At 50.1% G+C, this 18,234-nt stretch overlaps 8 protein-coding genes across 8 annotated transcripts; 4 read left to right on the top strand and 4 right to left on the bottom strand.

Annotated features, from left to right (window-relative positions):
- Positions 1–2,567: 2,567 nt before the first annotated feature.
- On the top strand, positions 2,568–4,059 carry zpr1 (zinc finger-containing protein ZPR1; the record flags this gene model as incomplete). Its single annotated transcript, XM_033555030.2, has 2 exons — positions 2,568–2,708; positions 2,776–4,059. The coding sequence occupies 2 exons, from the start codon at positions 2,568–2,570 to the stop codon at positions 4,057–4,059; spliced, it is 1,425 nt and encodes a 474-aa protein (XP_033410921.2).
- Positions 4,060–4,751: 692 nt separating this feature from the next.
- Positions 4,752–5,577, bottom strand: cyp5 (peptidyl-prolyl cis-trans isomerase-like 3; the record flags this gene model as incomplete). The annotated part of the gene is made up of 3 exons (XM_033555031.1): positions 4,752–5,312; positions 5,412–5,477; positions 5,566–5,577. 3 exons carry the CDS (start codon positions 5,575–5,577, stop codon positions 4,752–4,754), a joined length of 639 nt encoding a protein of 212 aa, XP_033410922.1.
- A 271-nt stretch (positions 5,578–5,848) lies between these two features.
- On the top strand, positions 5,849–7,241 carry ALT_0424 (uncharacterized protein; the record flags this gene model as incomplete). The annotated part of the gene is made up of 2 exons (XM_033555032.1): positions 5,849–6,033; positions 6,092–7,241. 2 exons carry the CDS (start codon positions 5,849–5,851, stop codon positions 7,239–7,241), a joined length of 1,335 nt encoding a protein of 444 aa, XP_033410923.1.
- Positions 7,242–7,620: 379 nt separating this feature from the next.
- ALT_0423 (queuosine 5'-phosphate N-glycosylase/hydrolase) lies at positions 7,621–9,045 on the bottom strand (the record flags this gene model as incomplete). The annotated part of the gene is made up of 4 exons (XM_033555033.2): positions 7,621–8,048; positions 8,106–8,337; positions 8,397–8,551; positions 8,610–9,045. The coding sequence occupies 4 exons, from the start codon at positions 9,043–9,045 to the stop codon at positions 7,621–7,623; spliced, it is 1,251 nt and encodes a 416-aa protein (XP_033410924.1).
- A 1,555-nt stretch (positions 9,046–10,600) lies between these two features.
- Positions 10,601–13,033, top strand: ALT_0422 (E1 ubiquitin-activating protein ubaB; the record flags this gene model as incomplete). The annotated part of the gene is made up of 10 exons (XM_033555034.2): positions 10,601–10,660; positions 10,759–10,929; positions 11,049–11,285; positions 11,336–11,460; positions 11,517–11,581; positions 11,635–11,914; positions 11,973–12,148; positions 12,200–12,312; positions 12,370–12,716; positions 12,769–13,033. 10 exons carry the CDS (start codon positions 10,601–10,603, stop codon positions 13,031–13,033), a joined length of 1,839 nt encoding a protein of 612 aa, XP_033410925.1.
- A 344-nt stretch (positions 13,034–13,377) lies between these two features.
- ALT_0421 (SDR family NAD(P)-dependent oxidoreductase) lies at positions 13,378–14,515 on the bottom strand (the record flags this gene model as incomplete). Its single annotated transcript, XM_033555035.2, has 3 exons — positions 13,378–13,535; positions 13,608–14,004; positions 14,057–14,515. 3 exons carry the CDS (start codon positions 14,513–14,515, stop codon positions 13,378–13,380), a joined length of 1,014 nt encoding a protein of 337 aa, XP_033410926.2.
- Positions 14,516–15,041: 526 nt separating this feature from the next.
- On the top strand, positions 15,042–15,424 carry ALT_0420 (elongin C; the record flags this gene model as incomplete). Its single annotated transcript, XM_033555036.1, has 2 exons — positions 15,042–15,168; positions 15,237–15,424. 2 exons carry the CDS (start codon positions 15,042–15,044, stop codon positions 15,422–15,424), a joined length of 315 nt encoding a protein of 104 aa, XP_033410927.1.
- Positions 15,425–15,928: 504 nt separating this feature from the next.
- Positions 15,929–17,380, bottom strand: ALT_0419 (tRNA-splicing endonuclease subunit SEN54 family protein; the record flags this gene model as incomplete). The annotated part of the gene is made up of 3 exons (XM_033555037.2): positions 15,929–16,386; positions 16,435–17,195; positions 17,265–17,380. 3 exons carry the CDS (start codon positions 17,378–17,380, stop codon positions 15,929–15,931), a joined length of 1,335 nt encoding a protein of 444 aa, XP_033410928.1.
- Positions 17,381–18,234: the final 854 nt, after the last annotated feature.

The raw sequence follows: 18,234 nt of genomic DNA, 5'->3' as shown, positions 1-18,234 counted from the left end.
GCCAATACTGAACTTGATTCTAACGAGCTCTCTTTCGGACCCGACTCGCTCGAAGACATGTCGGCATGTGTCTCATAAGCATCTCTGGGTCGCTAAGCCGTGCCTCAATTGCCTGCGAGGGCTTTTTTGTACAGACCTTACTCTCCGTATAGTTCTCCAATTTCCATCACTGCATCTCGATGCGTCTTTAGGAGACCTATAATCATACGTTGCTCAGCCCAGCCTATGATTATACCTTTAAAAGAAGGTGATGGATTATTGGGAATCTAACCCTAACCTAGTCGGTTCAGTGCTAGCAGCAGCACAAGTTTCACGGCCTCGCATGGCGGAGTTATTGATTAGTTTATCGATTCCTCCAGGAATCGATAAACGAAAGGTATCCGATGTCCAGAGCCTGTCATGGGCAACAAAAGACGGTTTACTATGCGTTTTAAGTTCCTGACTGGGACACGCGTCGGTTTACCAATGCTGGGCGTTACATGCTGACCAAGATGGATGGTTTGTCGATGCCTTAGTGCTGGGGATCTAGGGAGAGAGTAGGTGGAGCATGTCGGGCCTCTCGTTGCAGATTACGGCCTTTGGGAGCTTTTATGAACGGCAATGCATGGGATGTCTGGAAGCCACCCTCAAATTGCGGCGGAATTCATTACTATTGCTCGGTGATCATCTTGAACGCAACAATTAGTCCTCGGACGCGCCTACAAACACTCATGAAGTCAGTACGTCGGAAGCAATCCACTCGTCGGAATCATTGTGATGTCTTGATGGCGCCCAGGTGCTACCTGAGAAATCACATTGTAGCGAGGTTCTTCCGCACTACTGGATGGACTGAGCTGATCAGGATTGTTCTTTGAGTGATGCTGTCAGAAACCTTGGCTTGTTGTCTAGTTCCGGCGCATGATTCACCATCAATGAGTAATGGTCTCGCCTCTGCAATGGTCGCCTACCTATTCCTTACGCTATCCGTTCTGCTATCCCGTGCATGCTCCCAATTCGGGGAGCCTGGGCAACCCGTACCTACTTTCGAACTCTTGTCTCTTGCCATATATTGGCTTGCAAACCTCGAGTCCCGGCACCAGCCACCGACTCGAACTTGACTCAAAGATCCAGGTCGACCGTGTTAACCATCTCTTTGCAATGTAGATTGCAAATAGATTGATGGGCGCCGACAATGACGATGGGCCTCCCTTCGTCGTCCCTCCTTTCGGGGAGAAGGAAGCGGTTTTTGCGGATGTTCTTTGTTCGCTTCTACAACGCCCTCCAATGTCTGTTCGACGCGGAGAGGAAACAAAAACTTGTCTCAGAGAGTACTGTACCCCGCACGAGGTTTAGGTCTCAGCGACCGAAGGTTGTCCTTACGACCACACGGATGGCATGTTCGAGAGCAAATTGGGAGATGGAAAGCGTTGATTATGGTCAGGCCGAGCAACGCGGGAAAACATGGGGTCGGATGAACTTCGCGAAGGGTGTGAGACTGTCCAATGTCGCACGCTGCGTTCATTGAGCTTCGACTTTGTACTGCTGTTCAACACTCTATGCTCTAACGTCTTGCAATCTTGGTGACTTGCCATTGCCATTCTATGTCTTGGAATCCGACAATCGCCTCGATTGAAGCTCACCAACGCTCTCCTCTCGTTTGCGTGTTCTTGCTTCGTCCATCATGCGACCCGGCTGCCTGTTCATCATATCTCTGGCATACAATGCAGTTGTTGACAGGAGGCGTTTGTGGGACCTCACAAGGGTGGGGATCAAAGCTCAGGCTTGTCTACTTGACCTCTATACTGTTAACTTTTGCTGCTGCGGAGACTTTGGCGACTGGGTAGCTGGTCCTGGGCGTGTAGGACATCAACGAAGAGAACGTTTATGTGCTTTGATCGGTAAAGGGCATTTGTGCGTGGGCACCAGGATCGGGCTATTGTGCGAGAAGCTTGTTGCGAGTTCTGGATCAAAAGGTGCCGAACATCTCAGGTCGATTACCGCTCGTGAACCGCCGCCTTTCCTCGGGGAGGCGGCCCCTATTTTTTCTATAAGTAACCCTCAACCCTCAGAGATTAGCTGCGCTAACTATCGCTGCAGCAAGGAACAATCAACGCCAAACGATCAGTTTGACGGGCTTGGGTCGATCGGATCTGTAGTGCCTTCGATATGTGATTCGGACTGCGATGTCCGGTCTCCATTCTAGCCCCATGGATAATGTAGCTGTCGGTAGACTAGGCCCGAGTGAAGGCGAATGTCAACCAACCCCGCGAATGTTATTATCACTAACCAACGCCGTCACTCCAAAGTTGTCCATACTAGGTATTCTTCGCTGTTTGTTGCTTATTGCATAATTGGCATTGCTGAGTAATACACCTGGACGTGTTTGCATAATTAGAGCTGCCCCTCCAAAAAAAAGGTGCCCCGCCACCGCGATAGTGGAAGGCAAAGGAACGTTCCCGTGGTTGCCGGCTAATTTTTTCTCGTTGGGCCCAATGGCTTTGTAATATATTGTAGTCCCTCTATTTACAAGTTCTCGATTCTTCTCCTTTCACTTACAAAAATCAATTGATCCCTGCAAACCACGCAACATGTCAACGGAAGAAGAAAGCGCCCCTCAGGGCAATGTTGTGGTTGAGTCACAATTTCAGAAACCCGGCGACTTGGTGGAGAGAAATGAAGATACCGGTGTTATGACAGTGGAGAGTCTCTGCATGAACTGCCATGAAAATGTGAGTGATATCGATAAATATTCTGCGTTTTTCTGCGCCGCGGCCACAATTACTAACAAAACTTTAGGGTGTCACCAGACTGCTCCTCCTCCGAGTACCTTTTTTCCGCGACATTATCCTCGAATCTTTCGAATGCGAGCACTGCGGCCACCGAGACAACTCCGTCAAATCTGCAGGTCAGATCCAAGAGAAGGGAACGAAATACACGCTGGACGTTGAGAACGAAGAAGATCTCCAGCGCCAAGTCATTCGAAGCGATGTCTCGATTTTCAGAATCGAATCGCTCGGTATCGAGATGCCCAAGGGCGAAAGCCAGCTGACCACAGTGGAGGGAGTTATTCAGCGCATCTACGAGAACTTGTCCAGTGACCAGCCATTGCGCAAAGAGCAAGCGCCCGAGCTGCACGATGCCCTCGTGCCCGTCATCGAGAAGCTGGAGAAGATCCTGAAGCGGGAGGGCTTTCCTTTCACCATCTCGCTCGATGATCCTACCGGTAACTCATGGATTGCGCCCAATACACAGGACAAGACAAACAAGTACAGACGTCGCGACTACCCCCGTACACACGAGCAGAACGAAGAGCTCGGTATTGCTGCCGACCCCGAGGCTCAGAAGAATGAAGGCATTAACGTGGAGGGCGAGATTGACGACTCGGAAATCGTGGAAGGGCAGGTTTACAGTCTCCCCGCTGAGTGCCCCGGCTGCACGAAGGCATGCTTCGTCAACATGAAGAAAGTCAACATTCCCTACTTCAAGGAGGTATTCATATGGGGTACAGTTTGCGACCACTGCGGCTACCGCACTAGCGAGGTCAAGACCGGTGGTGAGGTTCCGGAGAAGGGCAAGCGCATTACCCTTCGTGTCGAGAACGAGGTCGATCTGTCGCGCGATATCCTCAAGTCCGACACCTGCGCGCTTCACAGCGACGAGCTTGAGGTGACTGTTCAGCCCGGTACCCTTGGCGGCCGCTTCACAACCGTTGAAGGTCTGCTCACGGAGATTCGCGATCAGTTGCACGGCCAGATCTTCGATGTCGACGACACCACCAACTCTGGTGGTGACAGTATGGCAGAGTCTGACAAGGAAAAGTGGGAGCGCTTCTTCAGCCGTCTCAACGATGCGATCAGCGGAAAGATGAAGTTCGTTATTACCCTCGAGGATCCTATGGCCAACAGCTACGTTCAAGATCTGTGTGCTCCCGCGCCCGACCCTCAAATCACAACTGAAGAGTACACTCGCACGGAAGAGGAGGAAGAGGAGCTCGGTCTGAGAGACATGAAGGTTGAGGGGTACGAGCAAGAGCAGAAGGAAAAGAACGCCGCCGAGGGCGCTGATGAACAGAAGTCATGATTTCGATACCAATTAGACGACGGTCTTGTTTCCTGTGTTGATTTACGACTCTCTTTGGGTTTGCTCATGACGTGCATGATTTTTCTTGTCGAATTTCTACCTTTCGATGATTTGTCGAGTTTGCATTATGGCGCTTATGCTGCTTGCTCGGAGATGAGTTCTTGCATTAAGATTCCTGATGTGGGATGAGCTTGTTCGTCATATGACTCTGTGCAGATCTTCACGGTGTTATAATGTTTATGGGGATGTGGAAAAGTATTTAGCGAAATCATATTTGATGCTTATAATTCACTCAGTCTAGTGTCTCTTGTCTCTTTGTAACTCGTCCAGGGTCATATTATTTTGTCCTGGAATGCGTGTGAACCTTCTGAGGTTGCGTTGGTTGCTGTATCTCACCGTTGCCGTGCAAATGAGGCTGGAAGCGTGACCCTCAGATCGCCCAGCAGAGCCATATCAGCGGCGCTGAGCAGTCAATATGAATGACAGTCGTCCATGATCCCGGGTTAGACCTTGCCGGTCACTGAACCAGCATTCGGAAATTCAACTCCAATTCCACGAATCTCGGTGGGTTGGCTTCAATACTGCCTTCCAAGGGTCTGTAGATCCTCCTCGAGGCTTCAGGGCCGTCAACTGCGGTCTAAGAGAACTCTCTCATGAAGTCATCTTCTACCTGTGAACAGTAGGACCTCATTTCACTTCGCAAACGGGTTGGCATGGATCGTCACGCTGTTGATACCAATCGCTTCATATTCCCCCTCCTCTCCTTCTTTCGGCTGAGTCACTCTCCCCTTCTTGTCTACCTTTAGTCTCGCCTTCTCCAATTTGCTCAGCACGTCGCCTCCCTCATCCTGCGGACTCAGGTTCAGAACTTTCCCAAACACGGTACTCGCGCCGTCCAAATGGGGAGCCGCAGCGAAGGTGATGAAGAACTGACTACCATTGACCGTCGCACCCGTCGCTCCGTGTGACCCCGGTGCCGTCCGGTCTTTAACTGGTCTTGACGCCATTGACAGAATTCCGCGCGCATTGTGGCGTAGGGCTGGCAGGTGAATCTCCTGGTTTAGTGCACGAGGGTGGTAGATTGAGGTGCCACCTTTGGGGATTTCATTGACGGGTAGCATAGGTTTTAGTGTATTCAAGGTTCCTGGTGCTGGCCCGAGCGAAATATCGCCGCCTTGAATCATGAAGCCGGGGAAGATACGGTGGAAGGGGGTATTGTTGTATGCGCCGCAAGCGCAGAGGGCGAGGAAGTTCTGTAAGAAGTAGTGTTCGGGTCAGCCTCGACGGTCCTCGGAAAGCAAAGAATGACGTTTATCGACACTTCTTAAGAAATCCCTGGGTAAAATACTTACTTCGGCTGTTTGAGGCACGGCCTCGCAGAAGAGCTCGACCTTGAGATCTCCATGTGTCGTATGAAGCTGCCGATGGAAGTCAGCATCGTCATTCTCCCAACCAAGGAACCTGCGCGAGGCTCGGAACGCCAGAAGCAAATGCAGAAAAACCTACAGTAACAGACATGGTGACTTGTCTAGCGCTAGGGTTCGAATTCGAAAGAAACCTGAGCGATAATCATCATCACACCTACGTTCTGGCAGCTTCATTCCGTTGAAACACGTGACATGCTTCGACGCTATTCCTCTTCGGCTCATATCGATGATAACGCGCGATAACGCTAGTCTAAAAATGGTAGCACGTTAACAATAGCTGGAGTCCGCAGCTTTCGGACAGATCCCTTGACCAAGTACAACCCGTTTCATTGACATATCTCCATTGAGTGCTGAGCCCCCAAATGAACAACAGACCTGTAGAACAAGCTCTGGCTACGTTAGTGCCGACGCACGCCAATAACCTACCACCAGAGCTCGTCAGCTTAGCCCTGTCCTTGGTCGCGCAATCACGAAGCTTTGCAGCAAGCTTGAAGCCTGAAGAGGAGATTGCAAGGCCATATGCCTGTGCCGAGATTGCATGCAGAAGGTAGAACTATTCAGACCCACTTGATTGACATGAGCTGAATGAGCCGTCGCTACTCCAGGTTGAGCAGGGCTCTCAAACTTCCTCCGCTACTTGGCCATCCTCCATGCCCTCCACGAGCATACAAGAAGCTATACTCTTTTCTGGAACGGTCGTTGTCGACTAGTGCCAGCCCCTCAAAGCGCGCAAGGGACAGTTCAGCCTCAGGGACGCCTTCACGCTCCGGCTCCGTACCTTCAACGCCTACGAAAGCACAAGCATTTGCAAAAGCCGCTGCGACGCCGCGAGGTCTTCAAAATACCCCGAGCAAGTCGACGCCTCTCAAACAAGCAGTCAATGCCTCAGATAGACGGGCTGCACCATTGCCCACCCCTCAGAAAACCACCAAGGTCCGCCCCAATGGTCTGTCCAGCTCTACGATCATCCCCGATGCACCTGCGTGGGTCATGGATTCGATCCGGACAGTGTGCAAGACACTTTCCACTCCAGCACCGCGCACGAGCACATGGTCTCGGCCCCCGATCTCTCGAACTCTGCCGCCACATATTTTCGCTGGAGTATCATCGATCCTCTACCTCATCTCGAACCTCTCAGCAAAGAATGACGAGGATCTGGACGAAGAAATGATGGAATTCCTCGAGCCGATCATCACGGTCAAGGATACAGAGAAGGACGAGGATTTCAAGGAAGTTGTGTACGCGTTGATCGTAGCAGTCTACTTCATCGTGCTTGCACGCCGGCGCAATGCACCAGACGATGGCTCTTCGGAGGCAGGCGAGGCACGGAAGATGGACAAGAAGACATTTTCGGAGATGCGGCAGACTGCCCTTGTCAGCCTTGGCCTGCCGTCCACGGAGCGGCGGCACCGCGACGACGTTGATCAGTGGATTGCGTTAATCATGGAGCAGGGCTGGATGAACGGTCAGGAGTGGTTCGAGAATATCCCGCAGGCTGGGGAAGTGGACGGAGACGATGAGTACCTGTCGGATGAATATGGCGGCCGTGACAGTGAAAGAAAGCGCCAGAAGACAACAGGTGCGGGCCGTGGTTTTCTTTTGGAGGACTCATCGAAAAGAAAAGGTCTCCTGCCTGGTTTGGGGACAATGATGCAGGACCGGGTCGACTGGTTGAGTGTTGATCGCCGCGAGGATTACATTGAATGGAAGGCCGATATAATGGCGCGCATTCAGCAGTTGACCTCTGCCAGATGAATAGCGGGAGTCCTATCTCACCATTCTCATTTGCATGATATGAATTTTATGATACCCTTGACCTAAATAAACATCTATAATGTTCCTCTAACTAGATAGGTTTTACATGCCCCCTCATCCATGCCGTACCGACCTGAAACATGCCAAAAATCACCTCTATCCTCTATAAACCAATAGTGCAGTAGATGGCAATCCGACAGAGCGTAAAAAAGTCACCTAACTCCCAGAAGTGACAGCAAAGAAAATCCCAGTAAACTGGAGCGCAAAGTATGACTCCGGACGGTACGTACGCCGAACGCATCGCCATGAATATGCAAACAGGGAAAAAATTATTTGGGTATCATGGTAAGTGCCAATCGGTTCATGTGCTGCATATGGGTTAATACCAAATGCTCCTCGTTCTGTGATGCGGAATGGTCTCGCGGCCGTCCCTCTCCAACTCTTTTGCTGTATCATACAAGAAGAAGTCGATCAAGATAGCATTTATCCCCGAGCCGGATGTATCTTGCGTACTGGCCTTTCGGATGTGCTTTTGTGTAACAGGATTTGTCTCGCTTTCGGATGAAGTGGCTCCATTCGCTGGGCTTTCAGTTGATGCCCCTTTTGATATCTTCTGCTTCTTCACTTCAGGGTGTTGGCGTTCAATCTCACGCCTAATCAACTCGACGCACCAGATGCTGGTTGCGCGCAGCTCAATCTCCCAGTTGGAGCCACTGGGAATCACCTTTTTACTCCTGATGTGGGTCTCTAACGATGGCGAGTATAAAAGACAGCCAAGTTGATGGAGCATCTGCGGGATTCGGTAATCTGCCAGTCGTCACTTGTGAGTTATACCGTGATATGTTGGGAGGGAAATAAACCTACCGGCAAACATCGTGATTTTGTCAATATCATGAAACTCTCCGTAACTTTCTCCATTGAAACAAGCCCAGAGGTCTGCCACGAGGATCTGTGCGCGTTTGTATAATCGTACTCGCCGGCCTTGGAAAACTGTCTCATCTCGGAAGCAGGGAAAGCTTTCTACAAGAAGATTGACAAGAGCTGCGGCCGAGTAATTGGCGCTATAAATGCAGTTCACAAAGCTGCCGTCGAAATCCTAGAAACGCACTGAATTAGTTTCGAATTATAAGAGATTACGACATGGCATCAACATACCGAGCAAAGGACCCTGCCTGCTTCACGAAGGCATTGGAGACGTTCATCAAGTAGTGGAATCTCCTCTTCACTCGCTGATCGAAAAACATGTCTCAAAAGAGCGTCTGTGCATTCCTCCTCATTGATCCAGAATTCTGGTGTGGTGATCTGAATCCCTGAAGGTAGAGGGCGTGAGTCTCATCTCAAGTGTGAAGATTTTGACAGAGGACTTACCCTCATCCAAAGCCCTTTGCAATGCGGCTACCAGACTCCAATATCCTGTCCACTTCTTCCCCCGATACTCAATGCAGAATCGCTTGGACGGTTCAGTTTGGTCCGACCAGAAGCTAAAGTTCAAAAGATCCATCGTGAATATGAAGTCAACTGTGCTTCCGTCTTTCGCCTTGGGGTGCAACTCATGATCTGCCCATGTCTCGGTTGAGTAGTTCTTCTTCTGCATCAGCCGCCATATTGTCTCCGCCGCTTCCTTAACCTTCGCCGGACTCAGGGCGACGTCAATGGCATTATCGAAGACAAATTGCGCATTTTCGAGGACTTTTGTCTCCGCAGTCTGTGGATTGGCAGGCCCGCCATCTAGTCCAAGTGATTTGCGGAGAAGGGCCAGGAGCTCGGGATCGGCTTCGTCGTCCGACATGGCGCGTGCTATCATTCTGGTCTATTTCTAGGAGTCCTCACACAATTGTCCAAATTGTAGGCTATAACTGAAGGTATATATCCACCTGTTAGAAACCAAGATTGGTGCCAGTGAACACGGGAGTAAGGGGTCTTTTTCGAGCGCGGACGTATAGTTGCAGAGAACTATATCGCCAGATTGCCTTTGACTCAGCGACGGCTGATCAGTTTGCCGCAAAGGAAGGGACCCTACAGAGCCAGTCTTTTTCGAATTCTATGGGGACGACCGAAGGGTGCTTTGAGCAAGTCACAGCATGGAGAGGGCCTGTAGACAAACCAGAGAGGATGTTAAATTGTAGGAAAGGGGTTGAGAGAAAAATGATTCAGCTGCCTAACCTCAATTTCAGATCCAAAAATTGGCTTCTTTATCTTATCTGGGGATTTTCGGGGAACTTCTTTTGGGAGGTTAGGTAAGCGATGCGGATTCGTGCCACATTCTTCAGGCACAAAGGGGTCCCGCCATCCAAGTCCAGCAGCAGAGCTGTATGTCTCTGACCACAGTCCTCGCCCCTTTGAACTGGGGCTAGGGCGCGGATGCAATGATTGTTTGACCCCAATAATCATTGAATATGGAGGAAAAGCGACAGAGCCCCAGGGAGATGTTGACTCCATGGTCTGATGCTGATGTGGAGAGATGTTCCTCCATTGAACTGCCACTACTGTGATGACGTTGGATCATCTCCAAATCATTGGAGACCAGCTAGATAGATGGAGGATTTCATAGCGCAAGATCATATTCTCCGCAAATCCTTAGGGGAAAAGTACTGAGTAAATTGCATAACAAGTGACGCATATATGCATAGATACTGGTCTAGCTGGTACGGAAATGAGAGAATGAGAGAACGAGAGAATGAGAGGAATGTGAGGTCTCACAGTCCAGGCTCGGGCAGATGCAGCAGTCTCTCCAGTCAGGAGGTTTGATTAGAGCCATGCATGCATACTGCTTGTTCTCCATCTGCTCTCCCTCATCACCCTAAGAAATTAATTCTCTAAGATTCTCGACCGCCTGGACGCCGATTAGGTATAAGAGGCGCAACAAGGCTGCCCTTTTTCCTAATCAGCCTGTATCTACCGTTCTCTTCACTTGACGCTGATAAGAGCGTATCCGTGCGCGAAGTTTGAGAGCTTCCCTCTTGAGATTGGAAAATGTCTTTGTAGTCAAAACACTCCTCATGAGATTGACTGATCCCAAAGAGTCTCACCAGACGTATTCACTCGCCTTTTCGTCCTGCAATGGATGAGGCGCCATTGTGTTGGTTGAAGCTGCGACGGAACTGAACTGACCCCGGCACTCTTTTTCCTTTCAACCTTGCGCCTGGTTACGTCTTGTTTCCGGATTCCCTTCCAGCTTCTTCAGAACTACCTTATTAAACTCACTTTCTCCCAACACCTCCTGCACTTTATCGCATACCTTATGATATCCCTCCTTCGTTCAATCAACTCTGCTTCTAAGTGATCAGTTACTTCGGGGATGTTCTTCCCACAACCCTGAAGCTCTACGTCACAACCCATCTTTCTTCAATTCGCAACAAATGGCAAGGGACGCTTATCTGAAGCGTTCCCTCGGAACGCTTTCCAGGCGCATCAAAGAGGTAGCTATATCGCACCCTACCCTTACTTTCGCAATGCGCTTGTACTCGCGACCGTTGAATAAAGCTTGATGCTGACGTCTACCTCTTTTCCAACTTAGTCGCGTGTGCTTCTTGTTGGTGCCGGCGGTATCGGCTGCGAGTTGCTCAAAAACCTTCTGTTGTCCGGCTTTGGAGAAATACATATCATTGACCTCGATACCATCGATCTGAGCAATTTGAACCGTCAGTTTCTCTTCCGCTACGAACATATCAAGAAGCCGAAAGCATTGGTACGTCTTCGCCGTCTGATCGGTTCCTCTGCCTTCCCGCGTCCGCTCGCTTTGTGCTTCGATCTCCTACGTTACGCGATATGACGGACAAGGTCTGACCTATGCGGGTAATCATATAGGTTGCCAAGGAAGTGGCTCATAAGTTTCAACCGAGCGCAAAGCTGGAAGCATACCATGCAAACATCAAGGACAGCCAATTCAATGTGGATTGGTTCGCGACCTTCGATTTAGTCTTCAATGCGCTTGACAACCTTGACGCCCGGCGACATGTTAATAGAATGTGTCTGGCTGCCAATGTGCCGTTGATTGAGAGCGGAACAACAGGGTTCAATGGACAGGTGCAGGTTATCAAAAAGGTAAGCCCTTACTCTCCTTTCCTTCCTCACATCTTTACTAACTATCACAGAATCACACCGAGTGCTACGACTGTAATTCAAAGGAAGTACCCAAGACCTTTCCAGTGTGCACCATCAGGAGCACGCCGAGCCAACCCATTCATTGCATTGTCTGGGCTAAGAGTTACTTGTTCCCGTGAGTGTTACGCATCTCTGCGCGCATTAGCCTCAAACATGTCTAATGCTGTGAAGCGAGCTCTTTGGTACCAGCGAAGATGAATCGGAAGAATTCGATCATTCAGCAGATGCCGATAACGGTAAGTACCTTTGGTCGTCTACGTATCGCAAGGCGGTCCTAACCCTGTGGCAGCTGCCGAAATCGCCAATCTGCGTAAGGAGGCTCAAGCTCTGAAAGCAATCCGTGAGTCCATGGGCTCGACCGAGTTCTATCAGAAGGTATTCGAGAAAGTCTTCAAAGAAGACATCGAGCGGTTAAGGGGCATGGAAGACATGTGGAAAACCCGAACAGCACCCCAGCCCCTAGATTTCGAAAAACTGCAACAAGAATCTTCCTCAATCGAGCCCATCGTCTCTGTCAATGATCAGAAAGTGTGGTCATTAACTGAGGACTTTGTTGTTTTCAAGGATAGGTCCGATACCCTGTCGCTTCAGACAATTCTTCGCGAGCAATAGCTGACGGTCAGATAGCTTGGAGCGACTCAGCAAACGCTTAAAGACTTTGCAAGAAACAACCAAGGACGGTCTGAAGCCGATCCTGATATTTGACAAGGATGATGTCGATACTCTCGACTTTGTCACTGCGAGCGCCAACCTTAGAGCGACGATCTTCGGAATCGAGCCTAAGTCAAAATTTGATACGAAACGTGAGCTTGATGCTATCATTGGTTTATTTCTCTTGCTAATTGTTGTATCAGAGATGGCTGGGAATATCATTCCCGCAATTGCGACAACGAACGCGATGACAGCGGGGCTCTGCGTGTTGCAGGCTTTCAAGGTTCTCAAAGATGATTTTCAAAATGCCAAAATGGTACGCACTACCTTTGAACTCATTCCTCGTGTAATCTGACCTCTCATCCTCGATCAGGTCTTCCTTGAACGCTCTGGGGCGCGCGCCGTCAACTCTGATTCCCTGAAACCGCCCAATCCGAGCTGCCCTGTGTGCTCGGTTGCCACTGCCAGAATCAAGATTGACCCTGAACGTGCGACTGTGAATGACCTAGTGCAGAATGTACTCCGGTTGCAATTGGGCTACGGCGAAGAATTCTCTCTGAGCAATGAGCTGGGAACTATCTACGATCCGGATCTTGAAGACAACCTGCCCAAGAAACTGTCGGATCTCGGTATCAAGAATGAGAGTTTCCTCACTGTCGTGGACGAAGAGGATGAACAACCGCGTGTCAATCTCGAGCTTGTCGTGCTTGTACCTGAAAAGTAAGTTTACAGGATAAAGGGTCTAGTGGTAATTGTGCTAACTATATTTCAGACCGGAGCCCTCTGAAGCAGAAAAACCTGTCTCTCTAGAGAAGATGATCGATATTCCACGGAAGCCCAAGGAACGAGAGCCTCCTGTCCCAGAACCTGTAAATGGTGCAGCAGTTACGGGCAAGCGCAAAGCGGAGGAAGCTGGTCTCACCGACGGTGACGACCGTGCAAAACGTATTGCGAGTGCCTCCGTCGCCGAGGGGGATGGAGAGCACCCCATTGTATTGGATGAGGCAGATGGCGGCGCTATTTTGATCGACGACTGAGCGGTCGAAGATATTAGCATTTTGATCGACCGCCAGATGTCACCATTAGAACTCGGCGTTGGTATTTGTCATATTATTTCCCAGGTGCCAGCTCTTGCATGTCGCATTTGCAATTGGGAATCTGCAATCTTTGTCCCATGATGCCCTTGTAACATATCCCACGAACATGAAAAGTCCGAAATGAAACATAGATTGGTCAAGCATATCAGTTACTGCCCCACTTGCGCATGGCATTCTTTCGACGGAGTCTATCGTGGTATCCTCTTGAGCCGTAAAATAGCCTGTCTGTCATAGCAGGTACATAGCTTCTGACTCCGTTATGTAGACGTCGTGTCGTCTTTTCTTCAGACCGCGCTCAAACCACCGTCCAGATTGAGGACGCAGTTGTTCGCGTATTCATTCTGCGCCAGGAACACAGCCGCATCCGCAATTTCATGCGGAGTACCGAACCTCCGAACAGGAATACTCTCTCTCAGTTTGGAGATTTCGCCCTCGCTGAAATCTGCAGTTATATCATCAGTATTCGATCATGAATGGTCACAACCAGCGACGTCTCCACTAGGACTCGACTTACCAGCAATCATCGGCGTTTCTATATAACCCGGAACTATCGCATTGCAACGAATTACAACGCCTCGCAGGGATTGGGCAGCTTCCACAGCCAACGAGCGCGTCAGTCCAAGGATGCCAGCCTTGGATGCAGCATAAGGTACCGCGCCGGTGCCTCCCTTGACCGCAAGCAGGGAAGAAATGTTGATAATGCATTTTGAGGGGACTGGTATTTCAGGTGTGCTGGAGGTATTGCGTGTTTTCATCTGACTGCGGATGGAGGCGCGCACGAGAGCTCGCGAGACTAGCATTGCGCCCTCGAGATTCGTGCGAAGGACTCGGGAGATATCGTCTGGTTCAAGTTTGGCGAGGATGTTCGAGATGGAGATGCCTGCGGCGTTGACGAGGATGTCGACCGGTTGCTGTTTGGATTTGTTAGATGCTATCATCCGAGACCGGGGCGGGAGAGCTCACCAGTGCCTTCTCCAGTTGGCGCAGCCACGTTCCGGCTTCTGATATATCACCGACGAGGAGACTGATTCTACTCGAGGACTCGATCGGTGTACCATGTGGCTTTGCCTGCGTATCTTTGTTTTGAGGTTGTTGGTCTGTTTCGGGGGCTTTAGTTGCTACTTCGCGAACGATGCTATCACTGCTTGATTGGACGGCAGCGAACGCGTTCCCAGATGTAGACGCCTCTAATCTAGAAGCAGCTTTGACAAGCCGTTCATGAGATCTTCCAACGAGGATGACGCGCTTGGCACCTTCTTGGAGGTATCGCTCTGCAATGGCGAATCCAATGCCAGAGGTGCCGCCTGTGATCATACATGTTCGACCAGCTAATCGGTCCGAAGACCTGAGGGGAGGACCACTGCCACTCCGTGTGGTAGACCATGACCATCCGCTGAGATGCCTTGATAATAAAGGAGCCATTTTGCGGAAGTGTGCATGAAAGTTGGTCTTAGGCTGATGAGCAGGCTGTGCTTGAGGACCTAATGTAGACCATGATGTCGATGCTGTCGCGCCGCGGAAGCGGGAACGCAGAATATGCGCATGGTACATGACTGAGTCGCGATGGTCTTTTCGTCAAGGCAGAAGAAGACCTTTCTTCAATGGTTTGATTTATGGCGATAAATCCGGCCTCTTTTCTCCATGAACAACCGAGCTGTTTATAGGGCAGAACAAACTCGATTCAATCTGTAGACTGGAATCGGACCAACTTCTAGATCAGCTCGATTGGTGATACAAGAATGAGTCAAGTTTTAGAAAATTGAAGCTTTCTATAGCGTATCCTCCTAATCATGTAACTTCGTGCTGATTTCGATCCGTTGAAGGTGAGATCGAATCGTTATCGGAACAGCTTCAGCACGGGCCACCTGGGAAGACAACTCGCCTTCATCTTTTTCCCCGATCAACCGTTCTTACAAGTTACGAACAGCAACCACTCTCATACTCCAAAATGGCATCTTCATCATCTGCACCCCCCGAGTATGTGACACTGGTATCAGGCGACGGATTCGAGTTCATCATCCCCCGGAGTGCAGCCTGCGTATCTGGAACGATACGACGCATGCTGGAACCTTCTAGTAAGACAGATCAGTTCACCTTTCTTACGCGGGGAACAGACGCTGATATGTTTTTCACTATGTTGCAGGTAAATTCTCCGAGGCAATAACAGGTCGCTGCGTCCTCGAAAATCTCAGTGGAGTTGTTCTCGAGAAAGTATGCGAGTACTTTTGTTACAACGAGAAAAATAAGAACCAGACCAACGTGCCCGATATGGATATTCCTCCAGAGCTGTGCTTAGAGTTGTTGATGGCAGCTGATTATCTGGATACTTGATGTGTGGGGTGTATGTTACTGTCGTTCATCTGTTCCTCTTCTGCCTTGTGACTAACTGTTTTTAGTTGCATTTCTTTCACGATTCATGAGGCAACGACTTTGCAATGCAAGGATTATGACTGTTTCAACAACCGGAGTTGGTGGCTAGGTATCCTCTATAGAAATAAATCATTTGTTCGGTTCGGGTAGATATCCTTCACGCATACGAAAAAGAACACCTTTGCCAGTTAGGCAGACCTATCGGCAGAGGCAGCCTTACGGTCCTTCCCATCATGGAGCATTCGCTCTAGAGGTTGGGGCTCGCTCCCCGACTTAGCCATCTGAGCATCCCGTCCGGTCCTAGCTCAATGGCCGGACGATCTAAAGATGATGGCAGAGTACCCATGTCCCTTTTATTCAGGCCTCGTCCATCTCCATGGATATAGGGCTTTATTCCAGGGGAAACATGCTCCATAATATCTTTGATCCAGGGTAGTTGTTGCAGATGCAGGTGACAGTGTCTGGTCATCGCGCCTTAGGTTTCGGTTTCGGTTTCGAAAATCCTCCTACTTTATTTCCTTGAGGAGTGCCTCTGTTCTCGTATAGCTTTTCTTTTCCAAACGCGGCATCCGCAACTCGCAGGTAACTCACAACACCTTGGTCTATGACGGCGAGAATGACGTTTCGATACCCTTGCCGTAGCCGCATATAGAGCTGTCTGTCCATTTTCTCGCCTCGCGGCGGATCTAGCGGCGTGCTTTCGAGCAAAGCGCCCAGCTGTGAGAGTGTGGGTATAGAATGAGTGCGGGAGTCGATGACAGCAATCCTGAAATCTGGAGCAGGAGGAGCAGACTTGCGGAAGGGCGTTGAAGGTTTATAGACATGGAAGACAACCCGGAAGGGGGCTTCGGTTCGTAGAACTGGAGACTGGGGGACTGTAGGATCATGCCAAGGTATAATGGAAAGCTTGCGGTAGATATCACCTGGAAAATCAGTTATCTTGTACACCATGGCTTCCAGGACCAACTTACTATAGCTGCGATGAATTCCAACACCCACAAGGGGTATTGTCGCGGCTCTAGGACTTGGAGTCTGAAGCCATTTCAAGAACCGCTCATACACCCCTGCTAAACCTGCACCAACCCGAACGGGCTCTTGTGTCTCTGAATCGCCCCTCGATTCCTCCGTATCGTCATACCACCCAGGCGCCCGAGTAAGCGTATAACCCAAACGCTTCAATCCCGTATAAACTGTAAACTTATCGATGGTCAACCCACCGCGCCCAATAAAACACGCATACGCCGCCTGCAAGCTCATAGGAATCCCCGAGTCGCCCGCATCTCCAGCATCTCCGCACCCCGTCGCGGAAACCGGCCACCGAACCTCCAGACTCCCTCTTTCAAGCATGTACAGCGCCTCCTCAGGAAGCAACCACACCCTATTCCACCGGTCCCCCTGGCCCATCGTCTTGAAGAACTGGCCCTTGGGATTGGACACGTACACACACGCGTCCGGATGAACCCCCAGCTTCGTCCCCGCAGATTTTCCCGGCTTCAACTCGGCGTTCTGCGTTTCGCCTTCCAGGACAGGTGCTATCGACGGCGCGGCGGGTCCATCTGGAGCGTATACGCCTACGATCCTGTGCTTTGGGTGGTGGAGTCGGGGGTACGAGAGGGCATTGTGCATAGCCCTGCGTGAGGCGGCGAGGACATCAGCTTGGAATTCTGTCGGGTTGGGCTCGAAGTCTTTCTCTCCTCTTTTTGGGAGGCTGGACTGTGATGGATCTGCAAGACTATGGCGCAATTATTTAGTAAATGGACCAGACATCTAAGGGCCAATTGGCTCGCGGAACAATACTGACAAGGAAAGGTGGTTTAGCATGCGGAAGTCTTGTGTTTCGTCCGATAGGTCGGCCTCGATGTGGGTGGAAGCGTCCTTTGACGGCAGACGAGCGACATCTTCATCCATGTCCGCCATTTTCGTTGTGAATGAAGCTCCTGGCTCCAAGTGAGTGTGTTGTGCACGGATAGTGGTAAGAGCTGATATCAATCTCCGATAAAAAAATCTCGGTGGTCCAAGCTTATCAGTTCCGCTTGTGACTTTTCAAATCGCGGGGAAGCCGTCGACCGATAATATTTCACAGAGCTTCATGTGCATTCCCCTTGAAGACGGCAATTCTGACATGCCATGGATTCTGCTATTATAGATTATAATGAAATACTTGATCAGGTATATCTTACTCACAAGAACCAATCAAGCACCTCCTAACCTCCGCCAGATCCACACAAACCTCACAAATGCTCTTAACACATTCGGTGCCTCCTCCCAACAGTATCAAAATATATTGAAGATACTAAAGGAGTGCCTGGTTGATATCGACAATGTTAAGAAAAAGAAGCCGGCTGCTCTCGATCCAGATACCCTGAGCTTGGCGATGAAGTTCTTGGAGCTTGGGAGATGATCCACCATTCCCGGTGTTTCATGTCTCGTTGACCCTGAGTGCGGATTTCGGTTGATCATGAACAACCTGGCATCTCTCCATTGCTGCAACATGCAACAAACGGACGAGTCCAGCGAGGTCTGTCGTCATTATCGTCATGAAAAGAACGTTCGACCCAACGCTCCAGTGAATTCCTGAAGATGGTTCTTTGAGCCGGGTGAAGTGGACGACCTGAGGGAATGTTCAGACACTCCGGCATCATAGATCTTACATATTATATTGAACTATATGGCTATAGGACCATATGAGAAAGCGAGTGTCCCACCGGCGACATTCCCAGGATATAAGCAAGGCCGACCAAACACCTCGTTTTCCCCGCCCCTAACAAACA

The sequence above is a fragment of the Aspergillus lentulus genome (genome assembly GCF_001445615.1).
Source record: "Aspergillus lentulus DNA, contig: Alt01, strain: IFM 54703, whole genome shotgun sequence".
Classification (NCBI taxonomy): Eukaryota; Fungi; Ascomycota; class Eurotiomycetes; order Eurotiales; family Aspergillaceae; genus Aspergillus; species Aspergillus lentulus.
Note: the sequence above shows the minus strand (reverse complement) of the source record. Positions and strands in the feature narration are given on the sequence as shown.